We start from the raw sequence: 22848 nt of genomic DNA, 5'->3' as shown, positions 1-22848 counted from the left end.
TGAAGAAACAGTACCATTCAATGTTTTGCTAAAGCTTTTATAGACATCACTTTCTAAAAAATAACGCACACAGTACATCTGGTTTAGTAAGCCAGGTATGCTGTAACTGACAAGCACTGTCATAAGGAGGAGAAGGAAAAATATATTTAAAAGTCGGTCTCAAGTCAGCTGTCATTTTGGATTTCTCAACAGTGAAACCAAGCAGAGAATGTAGGTAGACGGGGTTAGAAATGGGAACAACTATTTAAAAGTAAATTTAAAGTAAACGATCTGGAATCTGGTTATGTTCAGATAACGACTTGGTCTTCATCTCATGCAGAACTTCATTAGGAATTTTATCTACAATTAAATTATTTCCAAAAAACTAAAGTTATGGATATTGTGACTTACTAGCTCCTTCCTGCCTTACCCTCATTGTAAATGGGCTGAGCTCCGACAACACAAAACCCTGAACTGAATTTATCAGGTTTGTACCTGATAGACCCCGCGATGCTTCTGGATGATTTCCAGCTTCTAAACTGGTTACACCAAAGAAAAATTACAAACTGCGGAGCATTTCTACATGATTCAGTGTCCTCTTACTATTCTTAATGAGGCCAACTGAACATTTGTTTTTGGCAGCAAAAGGGCCCCGGTGGTCTGTGATGCTAACTCACTGTTTCAGCAGGCTAGATTTTAATTCCAGGCTTGACCAACATCTGTGTGAAGTTTGCATGTTCTCTTCTGTGTTCTTCAGGCACTCTTATTATTCTTCAAACATCCAAAATAAGTGCATGTGAGGATGACTAACAACTGGCTGGTGTGAGTAAGCATGGGTATGTTCAGGACTGTGCGTTGTGATGAGCTGGCACCACATCCAGGGTTGGTTCCTACCTTGTGCCCAGTACTGCCAGGCTTGGGGCCAATACTCATGACCGTGAACTGAACAAAGTGAAAACAGATAATGGATGAATGAATACTTTTCTTTACAATTTTCTGCAGTGTTCTTTGCTTCTTCTTGTACGCTACAGCCAATAGACACGCTCTCCTTGCGTACACAGATACCAGAATAGGTGGTATACTACCTATATATTATACTTGAGAGTGAATAAAATTGGTCTTACCTTTTCTCCAAGTTTCCTTAAAGCTGTTAAAATTTCAACTTTCTGCTGGGTATAGGTATCTCGAGGCAGTTTGCCAACCATGACATCTCTATCCATCTGTTCAAACACACAATATTCAAATCAGTTTATTCACATATTTACTTTAGTTTTATTGTCCAAAATCACAATCTCAAAGGATGCAGTATCGCCAAGAGTTTAAAAAGACAGCGGATGTCTGTTAGTAATGTTTCTGATAACTCTGTCTCCGACTTGTTATCTCTGAAAATATGTAAATATTGGCATTCTATTGAGGAGGGTAGAGGCTGAAAAAAAAATGTATTTTGACTTTGTTTTGTATGTATACACAGTACAGGCCAAAAGTTTGGGCACACCTCCTCATTCAATGTGTTCTCTTTATTTTCATGACCATTTACATTGGTAGATTCTCACTGAAGGCATCAAAACTATGAATGAACACATGTGGAGTTCTGTACTTAACAAAAAAAAGGTGAAATAACTGTTTTATATTCTAGTTTCTTCAAAATAGCCACCCTTTGCACACTCTTGGCATTCTCTCGATGAGCTTCAACAGGTCAACCTGAAATGGTTTTCACTTCACAGGTGTGCCTTCTCAGGGTTATTTAGTGGAATTTCTTGCTTTATCAATGGGGTTGGGACCAGCAGTTGTGTTGTGCAGAAGTCACGATCATTTATTTTATGACCCCAAACACACCTCCAGGCTGTGTAAGGGCTATTTGACCAAGAAGGAGAGTGATGGAGTGCTGGAAATGGTCATGAAAATAAAGAAAACGCATTAAATGAGGAGGTGTGTCCAAACTTTTGGCCTGTACTGTATGTAAGTATGAAAGTGTGTATCGCGCAACACCTAAGACCAGCAGGAACAGCTCTGGCATTAAGACACATTAAATCAACAGAGGCTCCAACCGGTTTTGACGTAGCCTTTGAGTGCACTAACTTTAATCAAAAATGTCCATGTTTGAGTCATCTGTCCATAGACCACTCCTCACTATTTCTTGGGAATCAAGCATTCTGAACACATTAGATTTCCCCTGGAATATCAGAACATCATGAGTCCTTGAGAACGGCCTAATATTCCTTGGCCAATTATATAACCATGAATAGCAATCATCTGATCTATTGGCTCCTACGGGTGGCAGCCCATACCATTACAGAACTATCTTCGTGTTTCATAGTTGGCAACAGACACTGTGGGATGAAGGCATCCAAACGTAATCTCATCTAAATGCACAACTGTTGAGCAGACTGTATTTTTTTTTTTAGTTGCACAGGGGTACAGGTTTGGTGCTCAGTAAACCAGGTTGTGTGTCATGCTGTGTTGGTCTTGGATACAAATGGTTTCTGAATGACAGCACTGCCATAAACTCCACCTTTGTGAAGCACAGCACGTGCAGTTTGTTTTTTGTTGAGACCTGGTCACATTTTGTGCCAGTTCCTGACGCTGAATGTTTGTGGCATCCTGTGAAGTGTCTGTCTGTTCCTGTTGGTGACCATCGTTTCCCTTTGATGATGCAATGTGTTCAGTCAGTCATTCCCTAACCTGCTATATCCCAACACTGGGTCATGGAGGTCTGCTGGAGCCAATCCCAGTAAACACAGAGCGCAAGGCAGGAACAAATCCCGGGCAGGGTGCCAGCCCACTGCAGGACACACACACACACACACCAAGGGACAATTCAGGATCGCCAATGCACCTAACCTGTATGTCTTTGGACTGTGGGAGGAAACCCATGCAGACACGGGGAGAACATGCAAACTCCACAATGTGTTCATGTTTGATATATTCTGTCCCTATCGTGGAGATTGTCCACCTTGATTCATAAAATCATTTGGAGTTTTTTGTAACCAATGTACTTGCAGTTGAAACACTGACTATTTGGAGCTCAGTTACTTGCCTCACATTGCTTTGAAAGCTCAAAGAGTTACCCGTCAGGCCTTTATTGCAGCTGACACAGGATGCTAACTGGCAATCAAACCAGTATGACGCACTTTTGCAGGTGCATTTATAATTGTGATTTAGTTCATTTAAAGTCAAACTTCTTTTTTCACGTGTTGCGTCTGTTATTCTGTCCACCCCTTGTCTGTTTATGTGTAAACTCCAGTACCATATTATAACTAACAGATGTAATTATGTTAATTTATAAATATAGGTTTGTCAATGTTTTAAATATTAAGTAAAGAAAAATGGTTTAAAAATGTATCTGCATACAGAAGTATCACTAAAAAAAAAAAAAACACAAACCACAAAACACCACCACCACTTCAGCTTACCTCTGCCAGTCTGGTCCTCAGCTGACCGGGCTGCTTCTTTGCAAACAGTCGAATGACTTCTGGGGTTTTAAATGCTTGGCTAATCGCAGCTTGGATTGCCTGGTAATTAAAAAAAAAAAAAAAAGATGCATACAATATTTCCTATTAAAAGAAAAAAAAAGTCAGTAATAAAAAGCAGTTATTTTAAATGGCTGATATGTTTATGTGATTACAAGGAAAAAAGATATTAAGACAGTAAAACCAAAATCACAACACAGCCTATCAGAAAGATCAAAGGCAGCTTTTTTTTTTTAAAGATTTGGTAGAAGCATAAAATTAAGAGCTAAATGTTTTCTGAGAATGCACATTTTAAAAGCACTAGAAAACTGAACTCCGATTGGACATGAAGGAGTGTGAGATGAAAAGAATCCTGCTGTGCAGATGAATCCTAAAAGGCAGAATCTGTCATTTAAAGCTCCCACATTTTAAATGAGAATAGCACTGAAAATAAGACCAAGTTATCAGTAACTGTTTTAAGGGGCTACTGCACCGAACAGCAACACAGAATATGTGCCTTACACAAAATGGACCGAATCTGCTCAGACCCTGCAAACCCGTAGAAAAATCAGTTTTACCAGCTGCATCCCGCTCAGTTCGTCCACTAACGTCATGTTTCCCGACATAATCTTTTTCAATGACTCGTCAAACTCGGCAAGCTGCTCCAGGGTTTCGCGCTTTGTTTCTTCATATTCGTCACTATCAAGCTCATCTCTGAAATGGAGGATACAAGAATCTTTTTATGCCATCAGTCAGGCCACAAAGGCTTATAATATATACTGACACATCAAAAGCTAATGTCATATTCTTGATACATGGCATTATTAAATATTTATATATATATATATATATATATATATATATATATATATATATATATATATATATATATATATATATATATATTTTTTTTAAGTATGATGAAAAAAAATCATTACCAGCTCATTTTTATATCTGGCACATGCATAACAGATTGAAGCCAGGGAGTGTAACAGAGGAGCCCTCTAGAATATTCACATCTGCTAGGCCATGCATTCATAATGCAAACCATCAAAAAGAAGAAACAAAAGCAATGCAGCCATCTGTTCATAATTTTAATTGATTCACTCATTGATCTCCTACCTGCATTCCTCGAGATCCTGGAGCTGCTGCATCAGTCTGTCCAGCTGCTCCTCCATATTTTGCTTTAATTTACTAGTTTCTGTCTTCCCGCGGGATGCCATAGCTTTATTTCTGTAAGAAAAGGAAGGAATAGCTTAAAAGGAAGTGGTTATGCCATCAGGTTGAGTCACTTTGAAACACATGAGCGTGATCAGAGAGGAATCACATGATTAACAGCCAAAAGGTACAGTATAATAATAATAATAATAATTATGAAAAACATGTTTGCATACAAAAAAACAGTAAAACACCTGGCCATTTTGGATTGTACAAATGAATGAGTGTGTGTGTGTGTGTGTGAGACTGACGGGGTCTCATCCTGCTTTGTGTCCCCAGCTGCTGGAACAGACACAGCTCCCTGTAATCCTGAACAGCTTAAGAGATTCAGAAAAAGGATGGATGGATGTTAAACGATTATGTTACTGAGCAGTGCACCATGGGCAAAATTAAGAGCTACTGTATTTACATGCTGTGATATAATTAAAAATTAAACTCTCATTATAATATTTGTCATTAGTAGTATAATAAAACACATTCAACAGCTTTTAAGCTATATATTTGTAATGTTTATATATCTTTTTTTTTTGTTCAGTATATTTCATTTTTTTTCCATAATGGTTAACCATGTTTAGCACTTTGACATTATCTAGTATATCGCACCAAGACACAGAGGCTCCCATCAGTGCTCTCGTGTTGGCTGAACACTGAAACCTCACTCTGATATCTCAGGTATGCAGTGAATTAGGCAGGCAGCGTGGTGTTGAGGTTTGGACTTCAACCCCTGAGGCTGTGGGTTCAAATCCCAGTACTGACACTATGAGACAGACCATAAGCATGTTACTTGACCTGCCTGCCTGCTCCAATTAGGAAAACAAAAGAAATGAAACCAAACATACATCAAAGCTTGACAACAACAATAATAACTAAGAATCTGACAGTACTGCTACATGCGGAAAATAAGTTAGGGTATGCAAATTTGTGTTGCAGTTGACACGTTTCATACGTGTTGTGGATTGTTTTATTTTACAAATAGAATCTACACTCACCTAAAGGATTATTAGGGACACCTGTTCAATTTCTCATTACTGCAATTATCTAATCAACCAATCACATGGCAGTTGCTTCAATGCATTTAGCGGTGTGGTCCTGGTCAAGACAATCTCCTGAACTCCTAACTGAATGTCAGAATGGGAAAGAAAGGTGATTTAAGCAATTTTGAGCGTGGCATGGTTGTTGGTGCCAGACGGGCCGGTCTGAGTATTTCACAATCTGCTCAGTTACTGGGATTTTCACGCACAACCATTTCTAGGGTTTACAAAGAATGGTGTGAAAAGGGAAAAACATCCAGTATGCGGCAGTCCTGTGGGCGAAAATGCCTTGTTGATGCTAGAGGTCAGAGGAGAATGGGCCGACTGATTCAAGCTGATAGAAGAGTAACTTTGACTGAAATAACCACTCGTTACAACCGAGGTATGCAGCAAAGCATTTGTGAAGCCACAACACGCACAACCTTGAGGCGGATGGGCTACAACAGCAGAAGACCCCACCGGGTACCACTCATCTCCACTACAAATAGGAAAAAGAGGCTACAATTTGCACAAGCTCACCAAAATTGGACAGTTGAAGACTGGAAAAATGTTGCCCGGTCTGATGAGTCTCGTTTTCTGTTGAGACATTCAAATGGTAGAGTCAGAATTTGGCGTAAACAGAATGAGAACATGGATCCATCATGCCTTGTTACCACTGTGCAGGCTGGTGGTGGTGGTGTAATGGTGTGGGGGATGTTTTCTTGGCATACTTTAGGCCCCTTAGTGCCAATTGGGCATCGTTGAAATGCCACGGGCTACCTGAGCATTGTTTCTGACCATGTCCATCCCTTCATGACCACCATGTACCCATCCTCTGATGGCTACTTCCAGCAGGATAATGCACCATGTCACAAAGCTCGAATCATTTCAAATTGGTTTCTTGAACATGACAATGAGTTCACTGTACTAAAATGGCCCCACAGTCACCAGATCTCAACCCAATAGAGCATCTTTGGGATGTGGTGGAACGGAGCTTCGTGCCCTGGATGTGCATCCCACAAATCTCCATCAACTGCAAGATGCTATCCTATCAATATGGGCCAACATTTCTAAAGAATGCTTTCAGCACCTTGTTGAATCAATGCCACGTAGAATTAAGGCAGTTCTGAAGGCGAAAGGGGGTCAAACACCGTATTAGTATGGTGGTCCTAATAATCCTTTAGGTGTGTGTGTGTGTGTGTGTGTGTGTATATATATATATATATATATATATATATATATATATATATATATATATATATATATATATATAAATATATATATATATAAAAAACCTAAAAGTGTAAAGGTGACGTTTTTAATGTCACTTTTTTGTCACGCTTTAAATCAGGCTTATTTTGACATGTTTGGTATCATTCTTTTCAGAATTTATTGAACTTTAATGTGATGTTGCTAGATTTTCTGATTCTTATTCCACTTTTAAATTATAAACTAAAATAAAACGGAAACAAAAGACAGAGTAGGACAGCTGCTGTGCAGGATTTTAAACGTTCAAAGCGCTGTGCGAGATGAGACCACACGGCACGGCAGCACCAGCAGCTGATCGAGCAAAGAGGAGGTAAAAACAAAAAGAAAAAAAAATCCTCAATCCTCTCAAGGTTGCGGTTATCCCTGTTGCTTGTGCACCTTTTTCTGCTGTCACATTTTTTTTTCCTTCCACTCAACTCTCCATTAATATGCTTGGATACAGCACTCTGTGAACAGCCAGCTTTTTAGCAGTGTCCTTTTGTGGCTTACCCTCCTTGTGGCGGGACGGTGTCAATGACTGTCTTTTGGACAACTGTCAAGTCAGCAGTCTGATTGTGTGGCCTACTGAACCAGACTGAGAGACCACTTAAAGGCTCAGGACCCCTTTGCAGGTGTTTTGGGTTAATTAGCGGAGTGCAGTGTGACACCATGAGTCTTCAATATTCTAAAATTTCCTGAGATACAAAACTTTGGGTTTTCATTAGCTATAAGCCATAATCCGCAAAATGAAAAGAAATAAATGCTTGAAATATATCACTCTGTGTGTAATGAATATATATAATATGTGAGTTTCACTTTTTGAATTGAATTACTGAAATAAATTAACTTTTCAATGCTAATTTATTGAGATGCACCTGTATTTCTTACAAGGTTCACAAAGATGGCGGAGTCCGTTACCGGCGCGGCCCTCTAGCCTCATGACCACTTCTGAATGGTCTGCTCGAGAATCTAAAGAAGGGGTCTTGGATGGAGGAGGACTGTTGCCGGTTTTGTCAGTGATAGCAAATTGTCAGAACAGTGAAGCAGTAAAGCAGCTCTAAACAATGTAAGTACAGTCTTACTAACTCCGTATCAGACACAACAGCGACTAACGGCATCTGAAACACACCACACAGTTGACTCATCGTCTGACAGGACAGTCGCATTATCCCAGAAGTCTCGAGGATCATCCAAGTGAATTTTGGCAAACCTTTGCCGAGGACGTGAATTCTAAGCGGCCACAAGTCCTTTCCACCTTGCTCTGATGCCATGTCACTCTTTATGATGATGAAGTCAAGCACATGGACCTGACACTTTTTTATTTTCTCATCAAGATATAGCACTTTACGTTCCCTCTGAGCCGTTGAGGGTTGCTTTGAGCATTTAATTGCTTTTGTACCGGCATTTTCTTTTCACCCCCCACAAAAACAATGGGTGTCCACAAGCAGCAAACGAACGAGACGCGAGGCAAATAACAAACGAGTGCTGGAGACAGACGGAGGATCTGTGAAATGGCGGGCGGCTACAGCAGGGTAAGCCTACACGTCACTTTGTCACTTAATTTGTGTGGTTTCAGTGTAGAAAATTCAAGGTTTACTTTTTGGAAATCTCTGGATTTTTTTTTTTTCTTTTCAAATGAAAGATTTTCAGTGTGTTGCTGGTTGAAACCATGGATACTGAGGGTTGACTGTACATTTACTACATTTCTTCTGGAAATATACTTGAAAATGTGATAAAAAACAACTTTTTAAAACATACTTCTTTTCACATTACAGGTTTACAAATTAAAACGTATTGTAGATGGTGTGTGTTACTGGTGCTGGTGGAAGTGGCTCCCCACTATCTATGTGAAGCACTTTGTGTAGCTGGAAAGAGTGTTAAACTGATGTAATTCATTATCTTCAACTCCATGTCCATCACAGCCCCAATTCTTACTCGTCTAATTACATTGGCTTTCAGTTTCTACCTCTTCCTCCAAAAAAAAACTGCAACTGATTTTGATTTTATTCTCTTCATGGCTTTCATAATACAATGCAATCAGATTTGCCTTCTGGTGCGCAGGTTCACGAGAGACGATCACCTCTTTGAAATTTCAAGTCAAACAGAAGACTAAAACAAACAGGAACTTCTGGAAAAGCCCCCTAAAGTTATGACTACTGGGTGAGCAGACACTCCCGATTTCGGGCTATGGGTCCTGGCGTCTCAAGTAATGACTAAAATAGAACAGTACGTCCCGGTTATAACAGACTAACCATCTTAAAAAAAAAGCAAACAGCCCAGACATCACAGACATGAAAACACCAGTCATGTCTCTCTATTAGAAGAGAAAATCTTGAGACGAGACTTTTGCCAAGAGATTTTTTCCAAGTCCTGCCCTCCCTCAACCTTTTACGGTTAACGGTCCTCTCGCCTCTCATTCGTGTGAATGCTTTTGTCAGACACAGTTCCTGCGCTCTCAGCTCTTATAAATGTTTACATTTTCCTCACTTTAAGTTCTCAATTAAAGAAGACATATGTCAAAATCTTAATGAACAATTTCATCATGAAGGGTTATCAACAGAAGAAATGAGTATACGGGCAATCCTAGCACCGAGAAACGATGAAGTCAAATGAATTAACGTGGAAATTGTCGATCGGTTACACGACAAATTAGTTAAATGCGTATCAGTAGATTATGCTGAAACAGTTGGTGGTGATGGTGAGGAAGATGAAAACATCAACTTACAATATCACAAAGAATATCTATAACCGTTAACATTGTCCGATCTTCCACCGGCCAAATTACCGTTAAAAGAAGGATGTATCGTGATGTTATTGCGTAATTTATGTCTGAGTGATGGGCTGTGCAACAGGACAAGATTAGTTGTGTTGAAAATTGGTCGAACAATTCTGACATGTAAAACTTTAACAGGCAACAAGAAAGGTAATGTGGTACATCTTCAGGGGATAACAGACACCAAAGGAGATCTTGATACGTCGTTTGTATTAAAACGTTTACAGTTTCCTGTTAGAATTGATTTTGCTATGATAATTAACAAATCACAGGGACAAACATTCAAAAAAGTCGGTTTATTTATTAGAAAGTTAAACGTCGTGTTGTCACGATCCAACTCCAAATACAAATCAAAATTCAACGCAGTACTGACAAAAAGTTAATTCCAAATATTGTTTCTACTGAAGTGTTACAGTAAAAGTGTAAGTTTAAAAAGTATTTGCATGTTAATTTCAATGCCAAACAGAATGAAAATGTGCAACGCAACGAATGCCTCTAACACAACATGAAACATAATTTACTTTCAATTTATTACATTTTAATATTCTTTACTATGCCTAATTACGCACTGTGATGTAAAATAGTTAGTTCGATTATGCATATGTAACAATTCCCATGAAAATGACAATCTGTTTAAATTGTACATCAGCATCCCCATACGTGAGCGGCAGATCGGCGAAGTGGCTAGCGTTCAGCGCCCGCACAGGGGTTGGCGAGCGACGTGAGCAGTGGGCAGAGCCTCCTAGAATTGTAAAAGAAAATCAACATCCTCTGTGCTTCATATGGCTGTCACGCACAGCTTCCAACCACAAATGTAAGTACACCGATTTGCACAGAACTCTTTTTCTAAGCTGTAAGAGAACAAAGTGTAAAACACATTTATTAGGTTACATACAATTCAGCAAAATGTGATCCTGTTGAGTGTCATTCTAGACTTGTACCATTCTTTTTAATATAACATTTTGCACAAACATACACGAAATATTTTCCTGCCAAGCCGTTTGGCCTCATAAGTCCAGTGACACATCAGAGACTCGGAGCTCTTTGAAGAGACAGTCTGCATCAGGAAGGACGCTGGGGAGAAGCTGCAGGAGGGCATCTAACCCACCCGAAGAACGCTGGGTGGGTATCTTCACCACTTGTAATATAAATCACATCCCTCAGAGGAACATTTTTTCCACAGGATCTTGCCAGGTACCAATGCACCCGTCATGATGAACAATATCTGGACAGCTGAGCAGAACCGTATGGCGCCACCCACACTAAGGACTTTGCTCACCACAAGACAAACACCTGGACTGCGCATGTCCAGACTTCTATAGGGAGCTCCAGTAAAACAATAAGCTACTAAACAGCACTCCTTCTTCAGGCAATTATACTACCACAACACGTCGGTAAATTAGGCTGAAAAATGAACTCGATGTTACTGAAAAATATCTCAATGCACATAATAAACATTCAAAATGGAAATCAATCAAAATGAACCCGATTTGTCCAAAGAGCAATAGTGAGAGTTTATCCACTGAGTTTTTCATGAATGTAACGTATTACATGCACGGAGATGTTTAAGGAACATCACAAATGTTAATGAAATGTAAAACGCAATTCCAAAAAATGTGCAGACATATATGTTTATTTGTGAAAATGAACTTCCCTGTCCTTATTTCTCTCTGATGATGATTATACAAAGGAAGCACTCAACAAATGAGGATGGGCATTACGCGCGGACACGAGTTTATAACACATACAGTACATCCATAAATACAACAGAACATAAGTGTCCCGGTTTGGGACTTTCGAAACCTGGTCACCCTGATTATGACTCCAGCAAACTGTAGCATTTTAAATAATAAGTACACTTAATTACAAATCTGAATCCATGGCGAACAGGTTTACATTGCCTATAACAAGAAAGGTACTTTGATACCAGGGAGTATTAGACACGCTATATCAGTAAAACCAGTAAACGCTAATATTACTTAAACACAACACACGAGTTAATATTAGTGCTTAAACTATACACATCTGCACAAACACAAAACCTAAGCCGCATCCAACTCTCTCAAGCCGCTCCACGACCACTGTCCATCCTCTCATTGTTCAAGTCTTCTTATAGGACCACACCCCCCAACCCACAAGAAAGGAAACGTAACATCAAGTCAAGAAAGACAATTATGTTCTATAACTTCTTTCTTCAAAAGTGACACAAAACAACAAGACACTCAGTGCTGAGCGGTGAACAAGCCATTCCCGTCGGGATTAAAAACAAAAAATATATCTCACCTCCCCCAGCCTCGAACACTGAAACACACTCAGATTAGAAAAGGTTGTGGCGGGGAAGATTTAGAGTGGCGTACTGGCATGGTTCCGCCTTAAATGTGTTACTTTTATTTAGGTCCCTGCGTGAACAAACACCCTATCCAATCGTACCGCCAACGACCCCAATACAGTATTATTATACTGTAGAAGGGAATCCCGCACAGCAGAGAAGAAACACAACGAATGTTTATTTAAACTTAAGTTTGAGAACAATACCGAATAACCGCTAAATCTGTAAAAAGAATCTTAATTACAATTAAAACTATACTGCTGTTTTAAGTGTATGTTCCATAAAAGTGACGAATAACTGCTCGGAGTTAAGAAGGATAGGCTTTTACGCATTCGGTTACATTGCTTGCGGATAGCGTTGCTGTAAGTGAACAGGAACCGTGTCGATCACTACCTGAGAACTCTTCCGACCACCGATGTCGATCTGCGAACGTCACGGCTGACATTGGGGTCACCTCTGCCGCATTACGGACACTGCACTAAGAAATCGAATCCCGAATACGTTTTTATGCCTTCCACCACCACAATGGTCTGGCACCCTTACCCTGTCCAGGGCTGACTGCTGCTCTGAGCACGGCGTTCATGGGATGGGCGCCGACCTTCACAACGCTGAATTGGACATATTTATATATATATATGTACCGTTTTGTGTTTGTGTTACAAAACGGTAAGCTTTACTCCACAGGTGAGGATTGGCTTCAGAGGTTTTAAGCACCTTATTCATTGTATATTTTTTCATGTTTTTAATTAGTATTCATATATTTATCCAACGAAGTTGATGATCGCATTCGGTACCCCACGTTGGCTCTATTCCCTCCCACACTGAGCGCATTGAGGCTTTGAAATCCCATGGGGACCCCAAACAAGCCAACTTTTTGATCTTATACGTGTATATCAGCGTGCTCAACACCAATAAGATAAAAGCGTCAATAGTTATTGAACTTGAACCTGAAATTGGATGTGTTACATTTCCACTCTGACTAGTAATTTTAGTGAGATGGAAATCTTTTTCTCATATTACAACAGCTTTTGACTAAAGATCAATGAAAACTCGGTGTTATTAATAATGGAGGCAGGAGATCAAGCGCCGGTTTGATTGTCATTTGCCATAGTGGCTCCGATTCTTCTTTGCCGATTCTTATCTTTCCACTGATGGCGAGTGTCCCACTTCTAAGTATCCTTTCATTACAATTTCATTTATTCAACCTGGGTGCTGGCGGCGACTCTGTAATGCAGTTCGGAGAATTTCTTGAGAACCGAAGTATCAAGTGCATACTGTTGAGTGGCAGGGAAATCAATCACAAAATTAACTTTTTAATATGTGCTTTGTGACTGAGATTTGTTTCTTCAGGACTGCCGATCGTGCATTTTATTGTGCTTATCGTGCGTGTTTGTGTGTCAGTGCGCCTGTCCACTGGTAGTATTGCGGGGCCAGACGTCATTCTCAAAATGAGAAATAACGAGTGGGCACAACCAGCTAAAAAGTGGGCGGTGAACGGCGGCGAAATCGTGCGCTGTAAAGGCTCCGCCCACAGAGCTTCTTCCTAAAACCCCCGCCTCCTGAGTTTCTCCAGTCAACTTAAACCGCAGCCTGCTTTACAAGGAGGGAGGAAAAGTCAAAAAGACTTGACACCGAGAAAAAATAAAACGCTAAAACTGCTGTTATCCATTCAAGAGGCACAGGGGAACTGAAGCTTAATGCTTCATTTGCACGTTGTAATGAGCACTGTGACAGTGGAGTCAGACAGATACAAACACACGTAGAACACCGCTATGGCATTTACTGGGCTCCACACATTTGAGAAGCGACTGTCGGCTATGACATCTTTCTGTATTTTAACTATTGAATCACTATATGCCATAACAACAGCAAAGAGTATTAATAAGTATTGTGGTCTATGGATATACAAACGTGTTAAAATGCTCCAGCCATTTCGTCACCCTGTTTTTTTCCTATTTTTTTCATAATTAATATTTCATTTCTTTGGTAATCCGTTCCGATGTGCAGTCAGAAGGTAGACGTTGTGCAGCCTTGTCTGTGCTTTAACTGGTGTTGTTAGGCAGATTGGCTGAGTTGGGTGTTTTGAGCACTGAAATCTGCATCTCCTGTGGCCCTCCGTTATCAGCTCTCTTCACGGCAGTCCTACTGTGTGACACATATTTTGCAGTTTGTATCTTGTTCAACATGATATGTCAGCAACAGCAGTGTCGTGGCGACTTTCCTGCACCCGCTTGGGCCACGTAAACGAGGATTAGAGCTGTAATGCTCATGACTGATAACTTCATGGTGGGCAAAGGATGAGTGAAAATAACAATAAATTAACCCAGAAAATGTAAATCAAAGCCCCAACACAACTAGGCTAGAGTTAGGAGTACTAAACCTACACACACACACACATCTGTCTATATATAAAATCCAACGTCTGTCTGTCCGCTTTCCACAGGAGAACTACTTAATGGATTAGATCGGATTTTTTTTCTATAATTTGCTTGAACATTCCAGTTGATTTTGTGACTTCTCTCAACGCACTTAGTATCAGAGTTTGGTTGCGGCTCTGATTTATTTGGGCGAATCCAAGAGAAAGGCTGTGGGGCGGGGCCCTGCTCACTCATGCGCCAGCCTCCGTTCGAGTCGCTCTACCTCTCGCCACGTGTTGGAGCACATCTGGCTTCCGCTTAGCTAGCGACACCCGTTTGTTCAGCAGACATTACCATCTACAGACTGGTAAGGAGTAACGTTTTATGTTTATGAGAGAGAGAGATCAGAGCTCCGTGTGTTTTAGAGGGTAGCTACTCACTGGCATGTGCTCTTCTTCCGGTGCGGGTGATGTTCTCCTGTCAGAGCTGAACACGATCAGATACAGTGGCAACAATGGATGTTGGAGCGTACCTTCCTTCTGCTTGGCCAGAGATACCTTGTCAACTTTTTACATTTTTGGCAATGAGATCACAGCTACATTCTCGCTCCTGACAGCAAAACCAAAAATATTGTTGATCAAGAGGCCTCGGATATGAAAGCTATCAATATAAATTCGTTTCAATACAAATGATTACATTTTTTAAACATTTTTAATTGATTTTTAAAGTTTGTCCTGTTTCACTGCTACCTGGGCAGAGCTGCAGGGGACAGCTAGTTTTATATATATGTGGCCTGCACCAGCTCCCCAAACACAACACAGAGAGATTCCAGGCACAAGTCCAGTAACACACAAAAAACTTATTTCAGTGGTAAACTCTTTCCTCATTTCCCATTTCCCACCCACTCAGCACAGTACAATAATAAAGCACAGCAATATACACAGCACTTTTTCTTCTCCTTCTGTCTGTCGTCTGTCTGTTTCACCTCCACTCCTTTCAGTAAGCTTTGCCGTCTCCCTCCCAACTCCGGCTCCCTGAATGAAGTCTGGTGGTCCCTTTCATGCTACACCTGGCAGCACTCCAAGTGGCCGGTCAGCATCATCCAGAAGTACTCCCAGGTGTGGTGGAAACCCAATGTAGCAGGTCTCTGTCGCTCCTGCAGCACCCCCTGGCGGCACCCATGGAGCCCAACAGGGCTGTGCCAAACTCCGACTCCAATGTAGCCTCCAATGCACAGCTGTAACCCAGGGGAGCTGCCATTCGGCGCTCTGGGGGAGGTAGAGACGTGTGTGCGTGTGTGTGCCTGCTCCCCCAGTCCTTCCATTATGGAGGCCAGGAAAGGGTCCCGTCTATCTGTCACTATTTTATTTATTAAGAAAATATTATACACACACGCACTAGCCACACTACCTGTCAAAGGTGATGGAATATTTATAAAAATGATTTCTACTTTTTGCCCTACGTGTACCTTCAGCATCTTCCCTCTGTATTTGCGTGTGCCTGAATGTCTCCTAATGGCGCTCTCTCTCTCAAACACATTCCTGTAAAGCTCAGACCCCGTCACTCTTTGAGACGCCTTTCTCGCCTCCTGTCTAGATTTACGTATGCAGCTTTTGAAGAAGACTCTCTTGCCGTGTGTCTTTACATCTCCTTGTGTGTCTCACACTCGCTCTTCCTCCTTCAGATGGCTCAAAGGGCCTGGACACTCAGACCTTAGTGTTTTATCATTTGGTAGTTTGAGGAACAATATGGTGGGTCCCACATGCCAGCCAGAATTGGTTTGGGGTCCTTACCTGGATAGGGAGAGTTGAGAGCAGTAGTTCATACTTATTGTCTCCCCTCGTATGCTAGATGGCAGGAGCCCTGGATATCCGTACCCATTTGGGTACCCGTGGGGAATGCTGGGAATTGTAGTCTGGTAGCGTAACCCTGATGGGGTCTGTGGGTGCTGCTAGGGGGTGCGGCGGGGAGTCACACTCCATACTATTTGGGATTTCCCTATGGCCCAGAAATGCTGCCAATGGGCGAAGCCCTAGCACCGGATGTACTGCCATGTCCTCCATAAAAGAGGCCGCACTGCTTGGTCTCCAGGGGAGTCACAGCTGGGAGTGTTAAACACTCAACATGGAGGAGCAGCAGCAGTGCACAAACAGGCAGAGACAATAGAAGAGACAACCTGCTGAATTATTATACGACAGGTAGACGGGAAGAACAATGGCTAGAAATAAAAGTGCTGCTGTCACTTGTCAAAGCTGAGGGTGGGCTCTGGTGAACACGGTGTTTTGATTGGTAAATGCACACCTGTACCCCCGATGCCCTTTAAAGACCCCCCTGCTCCAGGGTATTCATTCACAAGGCTTCAACCATCCCAAAAATTTGAACAAACCGAGCGTACGGTACACAGGTGTAGGAGGGGACGTGTTCTCACCTTCAGTGAATGAAATGAACATTTGACGTTTGCCAACAATTTCTCTTAAACATAAAATGATAGAAATAGAAAACAAACAAGCATGTCAAATAACTGACACTCTAATCTAATCTGGCTACTTTTATGTACCATCCGAACATTAAAAGATGAAGGTGTGTATTGTCTGTTCACTCAATAGCTCAGTGGTGCTCAATAACTAAATAATTTAGCAGAGTAATAAATAAATAAATAAATAAAAGCCGAGTGGAATTTTCCATCTCTCTGCCCCTCCGTGGTTGTAATAGAAGGAGTCTGCATTATTAATAAGCAGCTGCATCACAGAATAAGCAAGCATACCCGCTCAAAGCGTGCACCACTTCGCCAGAGACCACCTCACAGCCGTCTTGGAAACTGCCAGTCTGTATGCCCCTCTGATTGTGAAAAAAACTGCAACGAGAACACAATACAATGTAAAAATAAAACGTAAATGTCAACGTTCAAAAAGCACAAATAAAAAAAAAGAAAAAAGTTGAGATTCTAATAATGGTTACATTTTGTTCCACTTTTTTTTCTTTATACTTTTTAAAAAGAAAAAAATAACACATTATGCTAAAAATAACCTTTTTCACTTAGCGGGGGGGGTCCAACTCTGGGCCTGGTGGGCTGCAGTGGCTGCAGGTTTTCATTCTAACCTTTTCCTAATCAGTGTCCAGTTTTCACTGCTAATTTATTTCTTTTCCCCTCATTTTCATAGCCCTGTTCTTTAAGGATTCAGTCCTCTGAGTTGATCCCTTTCTTCATTAAATGGCAGCCAAACAGAAATGAGACGTGAGACGAGCTGACAGGTGAGCAGCTAAACTGGGATTTCAAACTCCAACCACTCTCTTAATCAGAAGCTCACTCTTGCTGTTAATTAAACTCGTTCTTTAATTCCACGACTTGTTGCTGCTCTCATTCTGCCACAGCAGACATTTCCAGAACTGTTGATTTTTCTGTTTTTTTTTTTTTTAAGAACACGTTTCTGAGAAATGTTTTGGTGACCTGAGAGATCAGCCTTACTGAGACCTTCACCGTTCTTTATGTTCAGATATTGTGTGATGGGCGCAGGTGAGCTGCTCATGTGACATTTTGTTTTGTGTCTCATTATTGTTTGGCTGCTAATTAAGGGTAAAGAAACAACAAAGGGGTCCGAGTCAAGTTAATTAAAACAAAGGCAGAAGATGTTAATTAGCGGCCAAAACTGGTCACTAATTGAGAAGATGGTTGGAATGAAAACCTGCAGCCTCTGCGGCCCTCCAGGACCGGAGTTCGACACCCGTGATTTACACTGTTACTCATTTCTACTTGCCGTCAAATATTAGAAATGCCACCAATAATCTGGAGTTTGCTTCTCATTTATTTTAAAAGGGGCTCAGTCCTTGTGAAGAAGCTACGGAGTCGTGTATAATGAACATTGATATTCATTTTCATTGCAGATGTCTTTGTTTGCCCAGGATATGCAGTATAATGGGGGAGAGAGGGATGGGGTTACACAAATCATGAATGACTTACTAAAGTCTTACAAACGCCTTGTCTGCTTGCTTCTGCGTTTAAACCTGTCCTGGGAAGGCTCACCTTACAGTAGCAGATATGCACTTGCCTGATGAAAGCACACAGCCCAGTGACAGCACCAAAGACAGGTGGTAAAGCTCAGGGGTCGTCCCAGCCTGAAACAGAAGCACACAAAACACTCCATTACTTGCGCCGCTAGACAGCAGCAGTGAATGAGGTGTCCTTGTTTCTCCAGGCTGCTGTCTGGAGTTTGGATCACTGCACCTTAACAGACCACCCCATACCTACACTGTGTGCACAATTATTAGGCAAGTGAGTATTTTGACCATATCATCATTTTTAATGCGTATATTCCAACTCCAAGCTGTATTAACTTGAATGCTTATTGGATTTAAGCACGTCAGGTGATGTGTATTTGTGTAATGAGGGAGGGTGTGGCCTAAGGAGATCAACACCCTATATCAAGGTGTGCAGAATTATTAGGCAGCTAGTTTTCCTCAGGCAAAATGGGCCAAAAAAGAGATTTAACTGACTCTGAAAAGTCAAAAATTGTAAAAAGTCTTTCAGAGGGATGCAGCACTTTTGGAATTGCTAAGATATTGGTGTGTGATCACAGAACCATCAAACATTTTGTTGCAAATAGTCAACAGGGTCGCAAGAAACGTGTTGAGAACAAAAGACGCAAATTAGCTGCCAAAGATTTGAGAAGAATCAAACGTGAAGCTACCAGGAACCCATTATCCTCCAGTACTTTCATATTCCAGAGCTGCAACCTACCTGGAGTGCCCAGAAGTACAAGGTGTTCAGTGCTCAAAGACATGGCCAAGGTAAGGAGGGCTGAAACCCAACCACCACTGAACAAGAAACATAAGTTGAAACGTCAAAACTGGGCCAAGAAATATCTGAAGACAGATTTTTTTCAAAGGTTTTATGGACCGATGAGATGAGAGTGACTCTTGATGGACCAGATGGATGGACCTGTGGATCAGTAATGGGCACAGAGCTCCACTCCAACGTGGAGGTGGGGTACTGGTATGAGCTGGTATTTTTAAAGATGAGCTAGTTGGACCTTGTTGCATTGAAGATGAACTCAAAATCAACTCCCAAACCTACTGCCAGTTTTTTGAAGACACTTTCTTCAAACAGTGATACAGGAAGAAGACCATGATTTTTATGCAGGCCAATACTCCATCACTTGCATCGAAGTTCTCCACTGCGTGGCCAGCCAGTAAAGGCCTTAAAGATGAAGGAATAATGACATGGCCCCCCTTCCTCATCTGACCTAAACCCTATCGAGAACTTGTGGGCACTTCTTAAACGCTAGATTTACGGGGGAGAAAAACAATACACCTCTCTGAAGAGTGTCTGGGAGGCTGTAGTCACTGCTCCACAAAAAGCTGATCGTCAACAGATCAAGAAACTGACAGACTCCATGAATGGAAAGGCTTATGACTGTTATTGGAAAGAAGGGTGGCTATATTGGTCATTGATTGATTGATTTTTTTTTGAAATGTCAGAGATGTTTATTTGTAAATTTTGAGGTGTTTGTTTATTATTCTCACTATAACAGATGAAAATAAACAAGTGAGATGGGAAAATGTTCATTTTTCCTTTAGTTGCATAATAAATCTGCACACTAATAGTTGCCTAATAATTGTGCACATATGTATTCCCTGATGATGTTCACACTCACATTTCCGTTGTGAAGCATTCAGGTTTCAGGTTTATTAACATTTTGGATTGACTGATAGCACTGCGTTTGTTCCATATTAAAATTAATCCTCAAAAATACAACTTGCCTAATAATTGTGCACACAGTGTAGAAGGGAGTGTCACACAAGAACTTTCTAGTATGCAAAAATAAATAAATAAATAAATAAATAATAGTAATATTACACAGCTTACAAGGGCAACTCAGTGGTGCAGTGGGTATCCGTGGTGCCTCATGGATGAAGCTTTCTGGGCTTCAATCCTGTACCTGGTCATCGTCTGCGTGACACTTGCACGTTTCCTCCATGTCTGTACGTGTGTCCTTCTCACATCCACAGACGCTTCCTAGTTAGGTTAACTGACAATCCCAAGATGGGCCCTTGTGTGAGCAGACCTCTGATGAAACCCATCCTGGACAGTTGCACCCAGAGTTGTTAGGTTAGGCTCCATCCCCACTATCTTAAACGGGCTTAATTAGAGTTGAGAGTGTTACTGTTTGGATTCAAATGCACTCAAAATAATAAAAGGATGTGAAGCCTCTAAATAACCCATAAACCTGGTCAGGAACCTTCACCAGGCTAGGCCAGAAACAGGCCTCATTCCAGGCAGCCTGACCCCTCGGCTCTACTGGCAGGCTTCAGGCTACATGGATCCTGTCACACACGTGCCCATGGGAGGGCCTGAATGAGAACAATTCCACGCCAGACCAGGGGGAGGCAGAGTGCACAGAGTCCTTCTTTCACTTCTCTGCAGACCAGTTATTGCAAATTCCACCTGGCCCCGATGATGTCACTTCCTGTTCCAACTGCAACGACACCACTTCTGGTTCCAATGACCTCACTTCCGGCCTTGGGCCTACTGATGACATCACTTCCTCTGCTCTCCTTTAAAGCCGACATCTTTGTGCCAGCAAAACAGTTCTGTTGTGGACTCTAATCTGTAATACCATCAAATCATCCGATTTTGTAGCCAGGAATAAAAACAACATACACGGGTGGCTGCGCCAAACCTTTTGGGGTCTTTTTGTCAAGTTTGTGGCAACCCACAACGGGGTTTGGCTCCAAAAGTTCAAAAAAAGTCCAAAATGTAAGAAAATATCTCCTGAGGGAAAGGAAAACTGTTAAAAACAACTCTGAATTAAAGGGCAAATAAAAAAAAATTGTCATAAAAGATGATATCTTTATATACTCAGCAAAAAAAAAAAGAAACGTCCTCTGACTTTCAACTGTTTTTACTTTCAGTAAACTTAATGTGTAAATATTTGTACGAACACTAAAAGAGTCAACACCATAAGACATAAACTAAAAATGTTTCACAATGTGTCCCTGAATGAAGGGAGGCTCAAAATCAAAAGTACCAGTCAGTATCTGGTGTGGCCACCAGCTGCTTGAAGTACTGCAGTGCATCTCCTCCGAATGGACTGGACCAGATTTGTCAGTTCTTGCTGTGAGATGTTACCCCACTCTTCCACCAAGGCACCTGCAAGTTTCTGGACATTTCTGAGGGGAATGGCCCTAGCCCTCACCCTGCGATCCAACAGGTCCCAGACGTGCTCAATGGGATCGAGATCCGGGCTCTTCGCTGGCCATGGCAGAACACTGACATTGCTGTCATGCAGAAACTCACGCACAGAACGAGCAGTATGGCTGGTGGCTTTGTCCTGCTGGAGGATCATGTCCGGATGAGCACGCATAAAGGGTACCACATGAGGGAGGAGGATGTCTTCCCTGTACCGCAAGGCATTGAGATTGCCTGCAATGACAACAAGCTCAGTCCGATGGTGATGTGATATACCGCCCCAGACCATGACGGACCCCCACCTCCAAATTGATCTCGCTCCAGGGTACAGGCCTCGGTGTAACACTCATTCCTTCGACGATTAACACGAATCCGTCCATCACCCCTGGTGAGACAAAACCGTGACTCATCAGTGAAGAGCACTTTTTGCCACTCCTGTCTGGTCCAGCGAAGGTGGGTTTGTGCCCATAGGCGGCGTTGTTGCTGGTGATGTCTGGTAAGGACCTGCCTTACAACAGGCCTACAAGCCCTCAGTCCAGCCTGTCTCAGCCTATTGCGGACAGTCTGAGCACTGATGGAGGGATTGTGTGTTCCTGGTGTGACTCGGGCAGTTGTTGTGGCCATCCTGTACCTGTCACGCAGGTGTGATATTCGGATGTACCGATCCTGTGCAGGTGTTGTTACACGTGGTCTTCCACTGCGAGGATGATCAGCTGTCCTTCCTGTCTCCCTGTAGCGCTGTCTTAGGCGTCTCACAGTGCGGACATGGCAATTTATTGCCCTAGCTAGCCACATCAGCAGTCCTCATGCCTCCCTGCAGCATGCCTAATGCACGTTCACGCAGATGAGCAGGGACCCTGGGCATCTTTCTTTGGGTGTTTTTCACAGTCGGTAGACAAGTCTCTTTAGTGTCCTGCGTTTTTAGAACTGTGACCTTAAATGCCTACTTTCTGTAAGCTGTTAAGGTCTTAACGACCATTCCACAGGTGCATGTTAATTGATTGATTATGGTTAATTGAACATGCATGGAAAACATTGTTTAAACCCTTTACAATGAAGATCTGTAAAGTTATTTGGATTTTTAAAACATTATTGTTGAAATACACAGTCCTGAAAAAGGGACGTTTCTTTTTTTGCTGAGTATATAAAATATGCTACTGTGGCTGTCTGTTCGTCTGTCCAGGATTTTAAATCATCTGTAGCTCGCAAACCATTTGACCGAAATGCAGTACACATATACTACGTGATCTCTACTGTCCGCTTGCAGGGTAATGATTTTTACTACTCTTTTTATTTTTA

The 22848-nt window shown here is 41.7% G+C and overlaps 1 protein-coding gene across 5 annotated transcripts in view; it reads right to left on the bottom strand.

The window, feature by feature from the left end:
• The window catches only part of lzic (leucine zipper and CTNNBIP1 domain containing), a 66402-nt gene that overhangs the window by 3558 nt on the left and 39996 nt on the right, over positions 1-22848 (bottom strand). For 2 of the 5 annotated variants that reach the window (XM_039755501.1, XM_039755500.1), the window contains exons 6-11: positions 18385-18476; positions 17128-17217; positions 4551-4661; positions 4007-4142; positions 3393-3491; positions 1104-1199 (exon numbers count right to left, since the gene is read on the bottom strand). In XM_039755501.1, coding sequence (XP_039611435.1) covers positions 1104-1199; positions 3393-3491; positions 4007-4142; positions 4551-4661; positions 17128-17217; positions 18385-18476 — 624 coding nt within the window. Of the gene's footprint in view, positions 1-1103; positions 1200-3392; positions 3492-4006; positions 4143-4550; positions 4662-6196; positions 6216-11960; positions 12067-12399; positions 12481-17127; positions 17218-18384; positions 18477-22848 lie in introns of those variants that run through there. The other 3 variants (XM_039755503.1, XM_039755502.1, XM_039755504.1) reach the window with 3 other exon arrangements.

Source organism: Polypterus senegalus, chromosome 6 (assembly GCF_016835505.1).
Source record: "Polypterus senegalus isolate Bchr_013 chromosome 6, ASM1683550v1, whole genome shotgun sequence".
Taxonomy (NCBI): Eukaryota; Metazoa; Chordata; class Cladistia; order Polypteriformes; family Polypteridae; genus Polypterus; species Polypterus senegalus.
The sequence above is the reverse complement of the archived record's forward strand: the minus strand, read 5'-3'. Positions and strand labels throughout refer to the sequence as shown.